Source organism: Crocuta crocuta, unplaced genomic scaffold (genome assembly GCF_008692635.1).
Source record: "Crocuta crocuta isolate KB4526 unplaced genomic scaffold, BGI_CrCroc_1.0 scaffold234, whole genome shotgun sequence".
NCBI classification, from domain to species: Eukaryota; Metazoa; Chordata; class Mammalia; order Carnivora; family Hyaenidae; genus Crocuta; species Crocuta crocuta.
The window spans coordinates 4,164,119-4,176,971 of NW_027529647.1; the positions used below are offsets into that span (position 1 = coordinate 4,164,119).

At 62.8% G+C, this 12,853-nt stretch overlaps 1 protein-coding gene across 1 annotated transcript in view; it reads left to right on the forward strand.

The window, feature by feature from the left end:
* MRPL28 (mitochondrial ribosomal protein L28) overlaps window positions 1-2,857 on the forward strand; it is a 4,318-nt gene extending 1,461 nt beyond the window's left edge. The window contains exons 4-8 of the mRNA XM_077762810.1: window positions 2-286; window positions 923-1,075; window positions 1,306-1,440; window positions 1,529-1,615; window positions 2,495-2,857. Of these exons, the coding sequence (XP_077618936.1) occupies window positions 2-286; window positions 923-1,075; window positions 1,306-1,440; window positions 1,529-1,615; window positions 2,495-2,602 (768 nt within the window). The 3' untranslated portion in view covers window positions 2,603-2,857. The remainder of the gene's footprint in view (window position 1; window positions 287-922; window positions 1,076-1,305; window positions 1,441-1,528; window positions 1,616-2,494) is intronic.
* The last annotated feature ends 9,996 nt before the right edge of the window (window positions 2,858-12,853 follow it).

Consider the following 12,853-nt stretch of genomic DNA (forward strand, 5'->3'; position numbering starts at 1 on the left):
GCCCCTGCACAAGGTCCCGGTCGGCCTGTGGAAGCAGCTCCGGCTGCGGGAGGGCATCTGCTCCCGCTTGCCCCGGCACTACCTGCGCTCGCAGGAGCAGGTGCGAACGCCCACCCCCGTGCACTACAGGCCGCACGGGGTTAAGTTCAAGATCAACCCCAAGAACGGGCAGCGGGAGCGTGTGGAGGATGTGCCCATTCCCATTTACTACCCCCCAGAGTCCCAGCTGGGGCTCTGGGGCGGGGAGGGCTGGATTCTGGGCCACAGATACGTCAACAACGACAAGGTAGGTGAGCAGGACGGGCTCGGGCGGGGGCGGGGGCGCTTCTNTGCTCGTGTGTGAAGCCATGTTTGCGGCAGACGTGACTGAACCCAGTCGGGTCTCCCGGGACAGGGTGGCCTGTACCAGAAACAGGAAGTGCAGAGACCCTGGGTGGATACCAGATCAAGTGTAAGGATGAGGAGCGAGATCTGTGTGTGACAGGAGGTAGGGAGAGGCCAGGTGTTCAGTCACCTGTCAGCCTGGCACGCCACAGTTTGTGTCCTTGACCCGTACAGGGCTGGCACTCCCACCTTCTCATTGCACTTAGGAGGGCCGAGAGATGGGCAGTGTGCCGTCCGCACTGCTCCGTCTCCGGTGGGAAACCTGCAGGGGCTGCTGAGCCCCCTGCGGGGTGGCTCCCAAGCTGGCATCTCCCTTTGCCCTTGGTCCCTTGGTTCCTGGTGTGGAATGTGGTGGCCTGTGAACCGCGGAGTGATGGTTGTACGTGTGGCACACACCCCCGCAACCCGGGCGTGGTCAGCAGGTGCCATACTGGCCGAGCAGATGCTGATCTCTGGGTCCACGGGTGGGAGCGGGTCGGTCTGGCTCCGTGTCCCGGCTCAGGTAGGTGCCCCGACACAGTCTCTGTTGCTCCCCTAGCTCTCAAAGAGGGTGAAGAAGGTGTGGAAACCACAGCTGTTTCAGCGCCAGCTGTACAGTGAGATCCTGGACACCAGATTCACCGTCACAGTGACCATGCGGACTCTGGACCTTATTGACGAGGCTTATGGGTTCGACTTCTACATCCTCAAGGCAAGCGGGGAGGTGGGGGCCTGTGCCGGTCAGCACACAGTGGGGTCTTCTGGCTAGCGAGGGGCGCTACTGTGTTGGGGGAGGGCCCCACCTCCTTCCCTGCTGTTGCACCTTCCTCTGTCCTCTGACGGCCTGGGCCCTCAGCTGCCCAGCAGGAGCCCGGTGGGGTTGCCCTCGGGTGGGCAGGGCCTGGCCAGCCACACCTGGCCCCACGCATAGCCTCCTGGCAGACTCCGAAGGAGGACCTGTGTTCCAAGTTCGGGATGGACCTGAAGCGAGGGATGCTGCTGCGGCTCGCCCGACAGGACCCCCAGCTGCACCCGGACGACCCCAAGAGGCGGGCCACCATCTACGAAAAGTACAAAGTAAGCGCTTTGGCTTGTACTTCTGCTCCTTGTGAGCCCCACTGGCTGGTCCCCTCGGCCCCATTGTGGCCTGCTCTCTCCTGTGCAGGAGTTTGTCATCCCGGAGGCAGAGGCCGAGTGGGTCGGCCTGACGCTGGATGAGGCTGTGGAGAAGCAGAGGCTCTTGGAGGAGAAGGTGAGCGTGTGTGAGCACCAGCCGAGGAGCACCGGCAGGCAGACGGGGTGGGGGAATGGACTGCCTCTGGGCCTCGGGCTAGCGGCCGCTGCACTGGGTGGGCCCCGCTGCCCTGACAGAGCCTTGGGTTCTGTGAGCGCGCCGTCCCCTCGAGGTCCCGAGCGTCTCCTGCCCGCCACCCCCACTCCCCCGGCTGGCTTCGTAAGTTGATGGACAGAAAGACTCTGGGTGGCACCTTTGGTTTATTTGGCCGCCTAGCATCTCCCTACCCTGGGGTCTTCCTGTTACTGAGTTTGAGGCTCTTTTTTTTTTTTTTTTTTTTCTTTTTAATGTTTATTTTGTTGAGAGTGAGAGAGAGAGAGACAGAGCACATGAGCAGGGGATGGGCAGAAAGAGACGGACACAGAATCAGAAGCAGGCTCCAGGTTCCAAGCTGTCAGCACGGAGCCCGACGCCCGGCTTGAACTCATGAAGCACGAGATCATGACCAGAGCCGAAGTCGGACTTTTTACCGACTGAGCCACCCAGCGCCTCTTGTTGAGGTCTTGTCGTGTCTGTACCCTAGAAGGGCCTGAGCTGTGGTCGCTGCTGGAAAAGGGAAGCCACCATGGGACAGCAGCCCTTGCCCCTGTTCTCTGCTACGTTTATCTGTAGCCATAAGGCCCCAAGGCAGGGAAGCTGGGAACAGATGCCTGATCCCTCTGTCCCCAAGGGAAGGTGGCCCCTGTCTCGTGGACAGGGACACCATCCTCTGGGCCGGTGGATGTAGCCAGGCCTGAGGGGTCCAGTCTTCTTGTGCCAGATTCCTCTTGGCGGTTGGCTGGCTGGATTCGCACCTTCCCCAGAGCCACGCGTCCTGACCCCGTCTCACTCCCGTAGGACCCGACTCCTCTGTTCAAGGTCTGTGCGGAGGAGCTGATTGAGCGGCTTCAGCAGCAGGCACTGTCGGAGCCAGTGGCGGTGCAGAAGAGAGCCAGTACGAGCTGAGCGCGTCCTCCCCTGGACAGCCGCGCCCAGCCACACCCCCTTCGGCACCGTGGACACAGCCTGGGGTCGTGGCGGGGGCCACGTTTGGGTAGTGGGTGAACCCATTCTTGCCTGCTGACTCAGCAGCTCCCAGGGTTGGGGGAGCTTTGTGGAGGCCCCACGGGGTCTGTTGCCCCAGGGTCTCAAGGTCTTGCTGTCTGTGCGGTACCCCCTCCCCCTGAAGTGGGGGCAGCACAAGTAAAGTCGGAGCCGGGCCGTGTGTGTGCTGCTTTCCTTGGAGGACCAGAGCGCCCCTGAGTAGTCCTCGACCTCGTCACGCCTGCCCCCGACACCGGGATGCGGCTGAGCCCCCTTCCCCTAGGAGGGACTCCAGCGTAGTTGAAGACATCTTGCAGCAGATCATTTCCCGCTTGCACCGCCCCCTCCATCCGGAGTGTCCTCCAGAGCCAGGGAGGCTGTGGCCTTACTCTGGGGGTGACAGGGAAAGATCTGTGCTGGCCACTCAGGGTGGCGAGTGCCACCCCTACCGGCTTGGGAGGTGCAGGGATGTGATTCCCAGCGGGAGGCTGGGCCAGGCACCCTGAGGCCCATTCCTGCTCTGAGATTTAGGGGTGCCTTGATCCTCTTCCCCAACCCTTCCCTGGGAGTACTGAGCATTGAGACCCATTCAGATCCCGCTGGGAGCACAGGGAGGGATCCCCCCGACCTGGTCCTGGCAGCTGATCAAAGAACACCCAGCTCTTCGGAGGGCGGTTGTGGAAGTGAGGACTTCTGGGCTATGTTCACAGAGGCAGAGGCCAGAGGAAGCTCGTGGCTGGGCCGTGTGCAGGCCTGGGCGGCAAACGAGCCTCAGGAGCGTCCTGGACACCGCCCAGCATGGGGAGGTCCTCAAACAGAGGGGCCTGCCCTTTGTGGAGTGAGCCCGGGGTGTCTGCGAAGCCAGCAAATGCTTTCATCGGTCCCAAGTCCTCTCGGACACGCCTCTGGACCCAGGTCTTGGTGCACACGATTGTTTTTTCCACGTGGTGTCCTAATGTGAGCAGTTTTTAGTTTTTCAAAAGTTTTACCAAAGACTGACGGTGCCCAGCCCAGTCGTGCTCCGGCCCCTGCTGGCCTGCGACGCTCATCCTGCCTCCGCGAACCCTGGCCCCCGGCTGTGGCTGGGCTGCTGGTGCTCCGGGCTAGCCAGCCCTCCTCACCCCTGCCTCACGGTTTCCGTGGTCAGCCCTGAACTGAGTCAGACTGATCCCTCTCCAGCCCGGCCTTTGTCCCGAGTCCCACCCCCACCCCCCATGCTGTGTGCCAGGACGTCCTCAGTTCCTTGGCCGTGGCTCTCAGCCGCGCCTTGCTCATGTGCCCTTTCCTACCCCAAGTAAGTCAAGGTTGGGGGAGCTCCTGCCAGGACCCAGTGTTTGTAATTGCTGGCACAAGGTGTGTGGCCGGAGCAGGGTGGGGACTAGGCTGCTTGCGGGACACGGCGGGGAGGGGGGCCCCTGGCCCGGGTCTCCCGTCTGAAGCAGAGGCCCCGCTGCAGCGGGGTCACCACACTTGGGGGCGGCACAAGGAAAGACTTCGGGCCGCCCCTCTGCTCTCCCTGGGGACGTGGGGTGACCGCGGGGACAGCCCAGACTGGCCTCCAGTGCTGCCGGTCAACAGGAGGAGTTTGGTGTGGACTCCGCGTGCACTCGCCTCCCCCTCACCTGCAGTGGGCCTGGCTGTGGCTGTGGCTGTGGCTGTGGCTGTGGCCCTCTCTGGTCGTGTCACTGTCAGTCTCCTCAAATTCCCACACATATCCTGGACTCAGGAAAGGTTAAGAGGCTCTCGGTGAATGACAGGTTTCCCTCCCTCCCCTCCCCTCCCCACCCCAAATGAAAGAATAACCCAGGTCTGGGAAGGCCTGTGGGAGGGAGAGTCTGCCACACACACGGTTTCCCTTCCAGAAGGCGGGAAGCGCACGCTCACACATGCGCCCCAGCCGGGAGCTTAGCTGTGGGAGACCGCCGGGCTCCGTTCCCCCTCCAGAGGCATCTTCCTCCTTCCTTTTCCTCAGGGGCCACACCTCTGCTAGTCGGCTATGCCTGTGTCTGTGGCGGCCTCCAGCCCCCTCCCTGGGTCCCTGCAGCCCCTCAGGCCTCTCTATTGGGCTGCTTAGTTGTACCATCCGAGGTCAAGCCTGCCGAAGCTGGAGCTGCCTTGCTTGCACTGGCCCCCAGTGGGAAGACAGGCTGTGCCCCTGTCCCTTCCCAGCCCCTCTAGGAGCCTGGGCAAGTCGCGCTGGTCCCCGTGTAGCGCAGCCATTCCAGGGCCGTGAGGGTTGTCCGTCACTGGCTACAGATGGAGAGGTCCCTTGACACCTGGGCAGTGGAGGGCCTTGACAAGTGTGACCGTCAACAGCATGATGTCCCGAGGCCTAGGAAGGACAGCTGCGGCCAGGAAGGGTGTGGCCCGGCCTGGGTCTCTGTGCCTGACCCCTCATCTTGAGGCTCTTGATGGAGGAGCGTTCGGGGGTGCCCTGGCTTGCAGGGTGGTGGCTGTGGAGACAACAGGCAGGGCTTCACATCCTGGCCCTGCGCCGGCTGGCTGTGTCCGGGTGCCAGGAGCCCGGAGGAGCTGTTGTGAGGCCTAGCTACCTGCAGTGTCCTCCCTCGGCCTGTGCCGCAGAGCCCCTTGAACCCTCTCTCCGAAGCTGGAGCCCTGGGTCAGATGAACTTGCTCAGCAGGACCAGCCCTGTGCCGCCTGGCTCTCTCTGCGACAGCACGCCAGAGCCCTCCCCCAGCTCTCCGTCAGCCCCTGGACCTCCGCCGCCTCCAGCCAGCCAGGCCTGTGTCCTCACTGAGAGCCTGCCCTCGAGGCTAGGGCCTCACTCCATGACTGAGCAGCTCAGGAGGGGCCGAGTCGGGGCGCTGGCTGAGCAGCTTCTGCGCTGTGGGGCTCGAGGCCTGGCCCAGCCCACCCTGAGCCCACTTGCTTCGGTGTGTTCCAGGGACCTCCTGTTTTGTGGGTCCCTCCGGCGCGGGCAGCGGCTTCCTCAGTCCCCGGCCTCTTCCCAGGGACTTGGGACTCACACCAGCTCACAGGCCGGTGGCTATTGCTCACTTCCTTTATGTTCAGCAGGTGTGGGCTGGGCCTGGGCCAGGAAGTGGGAGGTGGCTTCCGGGGCTCTCTGTTGGATTTCATAGGAGGCTGGACTCGTTGGTGCTGAGCCAGAAATGTTTGGACTCTCTCAGAGACGGGGTAGGTTGGCTCCAGGATGCTCGCTGCGCTGGTGCACCCGGGATGGTCAGTCCTTGGGGTAAAGCTGCACCGAGCCCTTGGTGAGAAGCCCTGGTCCTGGTCCTCGGGGAAGGCCTTCCCAAGGGGCTGGTGCTGACAGACCCCGGGGGTTCAGATCAAGGGAAGAGCAGGGACAAACTCACAGGTGTGTACTTCGTTTCTGCAGGGTTGGAAAGTGCCTGGTTTGACCAAAGTCTCAGAGTCCTGCTGGGTCGGGGACACAGACACTGGGTCTGTGAAGCCCAGGGCCAGGCTGGGGCCTCTAAACACTCGAGAGAGGGGATTGTGTGAGCCTGTCTGTGCGTTCAGTAGCCTAGCGAGAGTGTGGAGGAGGGCGTGGCAGGCAGAGAAGAAGCTGGCAGCCCCTTTGGGGGCTGAGGTGGATTGAGAGCTTGGCTCTGTCTCCCTTACTTGGGGAATTCTCACTGCCCTTCCTCCTGCTGCCCTCATCCATTATTTTCTCACCAGATGGCTTGGCCTTCAGCTCCTGGGGCAAGCCTGACCTGAAATCCTTGTCGAAGGACAGGCTAAAAAGATATTGTTCCTGCCTTCACCAGGTGGTCAGACAGGACACGGAGTGGCCTCGGACACGTCCCGAGAAAGGGACAGGGACCCTTCACACCAGACATACAAGAAACATACACACACAAACACACACAAACACTCAACAGTTGGTATAGGAGTGGGGTCTGGTCATGCCTGACCCTACCCTCCGAGGGGACCCTGGTGTGGGCCCTCGGCGGCACCGCCTGCTCCCTCAGCAGTCAGAAGTGGCTCAGGGTGGCGGTGTCTAAAGGGGCTGGTTGCCATGGCTACCATAGGGTTCTGAGGCCGTCATCTGGTCCCCGCCTCAGCCAATCGGCGGTGGGAGCCCGCGCTGCAGCCCAGAGTCACACTCCTTCCTCCCAGCCACACAGTGGCCAAGAGCAGGGACCCGCGTCCTGGAGTGGCTGAAAGTGCTCAGGCGGACGGCCAAGCCCATCATGGCGGACCGCGGGACGGTGGGGCGTGAGCAGGCACACGGAACCAGGCAGGTGAGGTAAGCCGGGCGGGCAGATGGACGGACAGACGAAGGGGCGGACAGGTGGATGTGCTCCCTGCTGCCCATTGTTCTTATGGCTGAGGCCCTGCCCTCCACCCACCCTGCCCTGTGCACCCTCATGCTCACGCTTGCACACACGCCGGCACCCACCCTGGGACCCTCTCTCCCCGAACGTCCCAGAGGGTCATGGGAAGAGAGACAAAGGGAAGAGCACGAGGCGGGATGAATCCCACGGCACTGTGGTCCCGAAACCGTCCTCCTCCGTCTTTCACTCGGATTTCACATGGAAGCCGCATCAAAGACCCCCAGCTGGTCGGGCCCTTGGTGTGCCGGCCACCTGGCCCCTCTCCTGGCCCCGTCGACAGGGCTGGGCGACCAGCCCCGTCAAGTCAGTGCTGTTTCAGGAGCATTTTATTTTTGAAAAGGAAAAAAGAAGTGAAAAAGAGGGGGGAAAAATGTCCACCTGTACTGGGGAGCGGCCGGACGGGGATGGCTCAGAAGTGCCAAATCCCATTACTCGGACATTAGCGGGCAGGCCCTGAGAAGGCAGCTGCGATTAAGAGCTTGTAAATGGAGCGTCCTTTGGAGATCAAAGGGGGACATGCTTGTGTGTGTGTGTGTGTGTGTGTGTGTGTGTGCGCGCGCGCGCGCGTGTGTGCGTGCACGTGTGTGCAGGAACGTACACCACGGGGCGGCAGTAGTGGGGCTGTGGGCTGCAGCCTGGTGGAGGCTGGCGTGTCACCTGCCCACCGTGGCCATCCTCCATGTTGCTCGTGGTCTTGTTGCTGTGTGCCGTGTGTGGCCGTGCCTGCGGGTAGGACTGGGTGAGGCAAGGCCTGGTCCCCACCACGCCTGGGCCTTGGGCGGCCTGGCTGGGCCTCGGTCTCCTACCTCGGCCTCCTCCACCTTCCCCTGGAGTCTGGTCTTGCCCCCAAGTTTGACCCAGGCGGGCCTGCCACGAGCGCGGGCCACGAGCGCAGGCCTGGCTGCAGGCAGAGCAGAGAGTGAGGGACGGTAGCTGCCTGTCATGACCCTGACCGCCATCCTGTGGCCCGCAGAGGCTGAGAGTTCCCAGATGGCCTGGTGAGCACGTCCTGAGGTTCAAAGCCTCTGCCGGCAGGACTGTCGGGTTGTTAGGTAAACTCTGAGAAGCAAATCTTTTAATCCACTGTGGCTAATCCAGTGCACTTTTGTTTGCTGGGACGGATTCTGCAGCAACAAAGGGCCGGAGGGACCTCGGCGTACATAATCACAGACTTGGAACTGGGCTCCTAGGCAGCCAAGAGAGACATCTCTGGATAGCCCGGTGGGGGGCAGGTGGCCGAGAGGCCAGGCGCTGGCAGAGGTCGACCCGGAGGGTGTGGGCCCGGCTGCGGGGGAAGGCAGCCTGCCAGCCTGGGCTGGTACCTCCCTGCCTCCCATGACCAAGTCCCCTAGCTGCCGGCCCAAGGGGCTGCACGGGGCCGCTGGAGCTGAACGAGGCGTCTCCAATAGAAACGAGAGCCTACAGAGGGGCATGGGATGGGGGCTCCCGGTGCTGGGAGGGGCCTTTGGGCACCGGGTGGTCAGGTCACGGGAGGCCCTTCCAGGTGAAGGAACAGCGAAGACAAATGTGCAAGTCTGCCCGGTGTAAGCGTCAGTATGGCCAGAGGGCAGGTGTGCCCGAGACCAGAAGGGGAAGTGCCCCGGGGCCACCTGGGACGGTGGGACTTCAGCGGCTGCTACAAGCTGGGCTGAGGCCCCTGCACTCAGACGCTGTGCTTCCTGGGAAAATGGCGGTGGGGTTGGGGGAGGCCGGCAGGCCCTTCCTTCTTTGACCCAGGCCACTGCCAGCCGTTGGCTCCACCCTGAGGCAGAGGCTCGTTTGCGGACGGTCGCCCACAGACCTCTGGGGCCAGCAGGGTTGGGTCAAGACCCTCGCTTGGCCAAGAAGAGGTGCCCACCTTGCTGTAGATGCCTCTGCAGGGATGTGGGAGCTGGGTCAGCCCTGGCCGCACCCCTATGTCCCTGAGGCTCCCCAATTGGGGAGGTGCTGGGTTGGCAGGTGGGTGGGCTGCTCTCCCCTCCTGTCTCCCAGGCCCCTGTGGCTGGCAGGGGCCACTCAGAACTCACTCAAGTGCTGCCCTCTGATCACAAGCCTACTTGACCACCTCCTAGACTCCCGGACGTGTCCCTGGCATTGGGTCAGAATCCTCTGGGAAGGCAGTGTGGGAGGGGGTCCTGCTGTGCCCTTCTGCCTGCAGTGACAGGAACCCCTCAGGACACCGGGGGCGAGACCCAAGCTGGGGTGGGTGTGGATGGCACCCTGGGATGGAGTGTTCCGCCCTGGGCTACACGCCTGCTACCGCGTCCCTGCTTTCCTGTTGATCTTGAGACCTGACCCTTGACGCATGGGGGCCAGCAGAGGTGGGAGGCTGTGTCAGGTCTGCTGGGGGAGTTGTCTGTGCAGGGGACATGGGACGGCCAGCATTGGCCAGCTGGGCCTGGCACCCTGGAGCGCTAAGTGGGTGGGAAAAGGCACAGTGACTGCAGTGGGTGTTTCTGAGGCCCCGTCAGGTGCCTGACGGTGGCTGAGTGCTTCACACTTCCCACCTCTGCCATGGGACCTCCTCAGAGCACAGTCATGTGTGACCAGCCCTCAGAGCAGCTGACGACGGCCCCTAGGAGCAGGAGCTGTCAGGCTAGGAAGGCCTGCAGCAGCGGGGTTAGAAGGTGACAGTCACTGCAAGTGTCAACACTGAACTGACGCTGGAGGTGGCTTGTTTGAGGCAAAGCCCCAACCTTATCCCCTGGGCCCCCCCTCCCCCCAGCCTGGCCCTGGGACCAGGGTCACTCCTGGGGCATCAGCTTGAGGGAGCTTTAGCTGAAGAGCTCGTGAGAGAACCCCAAACAGCAAGAGGGATGTGAGATGCCAGTGTGGATGACACACTTGCCCCAAGGTGTGCAGGCCCAGAGCAGAGAGGCAGCCTGCCTACCGTGGGGTCAGCGCCCAGGGAGGCCCTGGCCCGCAGTGTCCACAGCGAGCGGGGCTGGCCAGCCCCGGGAGCTCAACTTGGTACCTTCTCCCTGGTCCTGGGGCCGACGTGCAGCGACCACAGCTGTCCCAGGACACGGGCTGCAGGCCAGCTCTGGCCTCTTCCCCAGGATCCTCAGCCGGCCACCTGGCCCCCGTGGGTTAGTTTATCCTGATCATGGGTAGAAAGACGGCCCCTGCTGCACACCTTTGTGGTTTCCGCGCGCTCGTGCCAGTCCTCTGGTCGCAGAACTTCTTCCTGAGTTCAGGAAGAGAAGAAGGGAATGCACCCCAACTCTGCACTCTGACAGAAACCAGTGTCAGTACTTGAGCATCTTTCTTTAGTCTTCCCGCCTTTACATACACGTGTTCTGTGTTCGCAGAACATGGGCACCCGGTGTGTGCGGTCTCCTAGCTTTTTCCTTGGTGTTCTATGTCATGGGCTTGTTGTGATGTCTCTGCACCCTTCTTTGGGCTGGGGATGGGGACATAATACCTGGCCCTCCCTCCTGGGCTCAGAACCGGTGAAAAAAGGACACTCAGGGAAGAGGGATGGAGCCCAGGGGCTTGGCTTATGGCCAGGACGTCAGCTAGCCAGTGTGGCAGGGGCTGTGCCTCCAAAGGGGAGTCCATGCCTCACTCATCAGAACTGGATGAGCCTCCCTCCCCCTGCTGGGCCCGGCCTTCCCCCCCCGCCGCCCCCCAACTGTGGACAAAGCAGAGGGCCAGGGGATGGAGAGCCCAGAAGGGGCTCAGCCTGAGGCTCCTATCCTTTCCAGGAACCCAAATCAGAGTGGCCCCTCCGGTCCTCCCTCCCGGGAAGACAATGGGGACGTGCCACACGTGCTACCCTAGTTGTGCAGCTTGCTCTCGGCTGCTGGTTTTCATCCTCGCACGTCACGCCGCGGTGGAAGAGCCTCACCCCACTCCTTGGCACATCTTGGATGATTTCTTTGGATCACTTTTTATAAGTGCTCTTCCTCAGCCAAGTGGACACACACATGTAAGACTTCAAAGTTCACTTTATTTCAAAGTACTCATTTTGTGTCTAAGTTGAAGAGCATATTTCACTTCTGCTCTTAAGTTCTTTGTGTAGTTCCTGGACGTCCTGAACAAACATCACGCACAGCTAAACACAAGCCTCTGCCGGCAAACGCCAGCACCCCCTTCACTGGGAAAGTGCAAAGCGGGCCTCCGCCCAGGCACTCACCTGTCCAGAAGTGAGGCTCCGTGGCTCTCTGTCTGGTTTCAGCCGTGGGTGGCTGACACGGTCCCCGGCAGGTCACCCCCGCTCCACTGCAGGCCCCCACTTCCGCCCTCTCTGCCTCCTCCTCTTCGGAGCTTCCCCGGGGCTAGCCCCACTCCCACCTGCTCAATCTCCCCTCCGTGCCCGCAGTTAGAGTCCGCTGTGGCAGGCCTTCTGACTCCCTTCCTGTCCCTGCAGGGCTGGGGCCCCAAGGAGCCGGGGGCCCGAGGGCCCTGCTCTGGTCCCAGGGCCGGGGGACACCTGCCGCCACGGGCCAGGACGAGGATGGACGTGGACACGACCCTGGGAGCCTGGCCTGGCCACAGCAGCAGCTCTGCAGAAGCAAGGCAAGCGCTGGGGACCTGCGTCTGGGAGTGGGGAGGCAGCCTGAGGGCCGATATCTGGGAATTCTTGCCGTCTGTCCAGCCCACCCAGCACTCCCTCACCCCACAGAGGTCTTGCTGTGCCTTGAAAGCCACCCACTAAGTCTTGTTTCCTCTAAGACTCCTAGGCTGAACGGGGCGGGACCCGGGGCCATCCCAGCTAGGTGTGGGTGAGAGTGACCCCCCCACTGCCAAGACCCTGGTGGGGCCAGTGTGGGTTCAGCAGCGTAGCTCCTCACCTACAGCCCCCGCCTTGTCCAGCCTGCCCTGAGGCATGGTGATGGCCGCGGGCGGCCTGGGCTCTGGGTGGGCTGGGGGTGCTTCGCCAGTGACCCTCACCCCTTGCTGCTCCCTTTCCTACAAAACCCTGGGTACCGGACGCTACGTTGAGACTTGGCATGCTGGCGATGGCTGGGAGCTGGCCCTGCCTCCACACCTGCTCATCCCAGGCAAGGCATCACCAGTGGGCAGCCGGGTGGGAGGTGGGCCCGTGGCGCACGGAGCCCCGAGTCAGGACTCCTGCTCTGGTCTGGAGACGATGAAGGATGTGGCTGGGCGGTGAGGGCGAGCAGCACCCAGGAGAGGACGCGGCGGCCTGCAGAATGGGGGTATAGCCACCCCCTGGCGGCTGCCAGGAGCTCCTCTTGAGGTGCCAGGCCCAGCGTGGCTCTGTCGAGCACAGGGTCCTGGGTGTCACGGGGGACACCAGAAGCAGTTCCTTAGGGGCAGTGATCAATTTCTGGTGCTCACGTCCTTCCCTCACGAGGGGCCGGCCGGGCTTTGCGGGTTGGGCAAGAGCTGCTGTGGTGACAGGGACAGGGGGATGGGGAGAGGTGTGGGGGTATAGGAAGTCCTTGCTCTCAGGCTTGCCTGTGGGAGTGTGACCCAAAGGCAGTGGTAGGAAGGAGGGCCCTTGTCCACACTCTGGATGGTGCCCGGGAGCAAGTGAGCAGGCAGGCCCAACTGGGTGGAGCCTCAGTCCACAGTTCTTTGCAGGTGGGGGCTCCTGTCCAAGTGACAACCAGCATTTACTGCCACTCAGCCCTGGCCTTGAGTCCAGACCCACTGGGGACTAAGGGAGGGTGGAGCCCCGGCCCACCTTCTCAGGGACTGGGCCACCGGGGGGGGGGGGCAACAAGCATGGAGAAGGGGGAGAGAGGGACTGGACCTTACCGAGGGTCAGCTCCAGGTCAGCCTGGCTGTGCCTTCCAACCGCCCAACTCCTGCACACCTGCTTCCTTCAATGCCGTGGGCAGTTGTTGGCCTTCCTGCGAGGGTCCTCCGGTGCAGGGC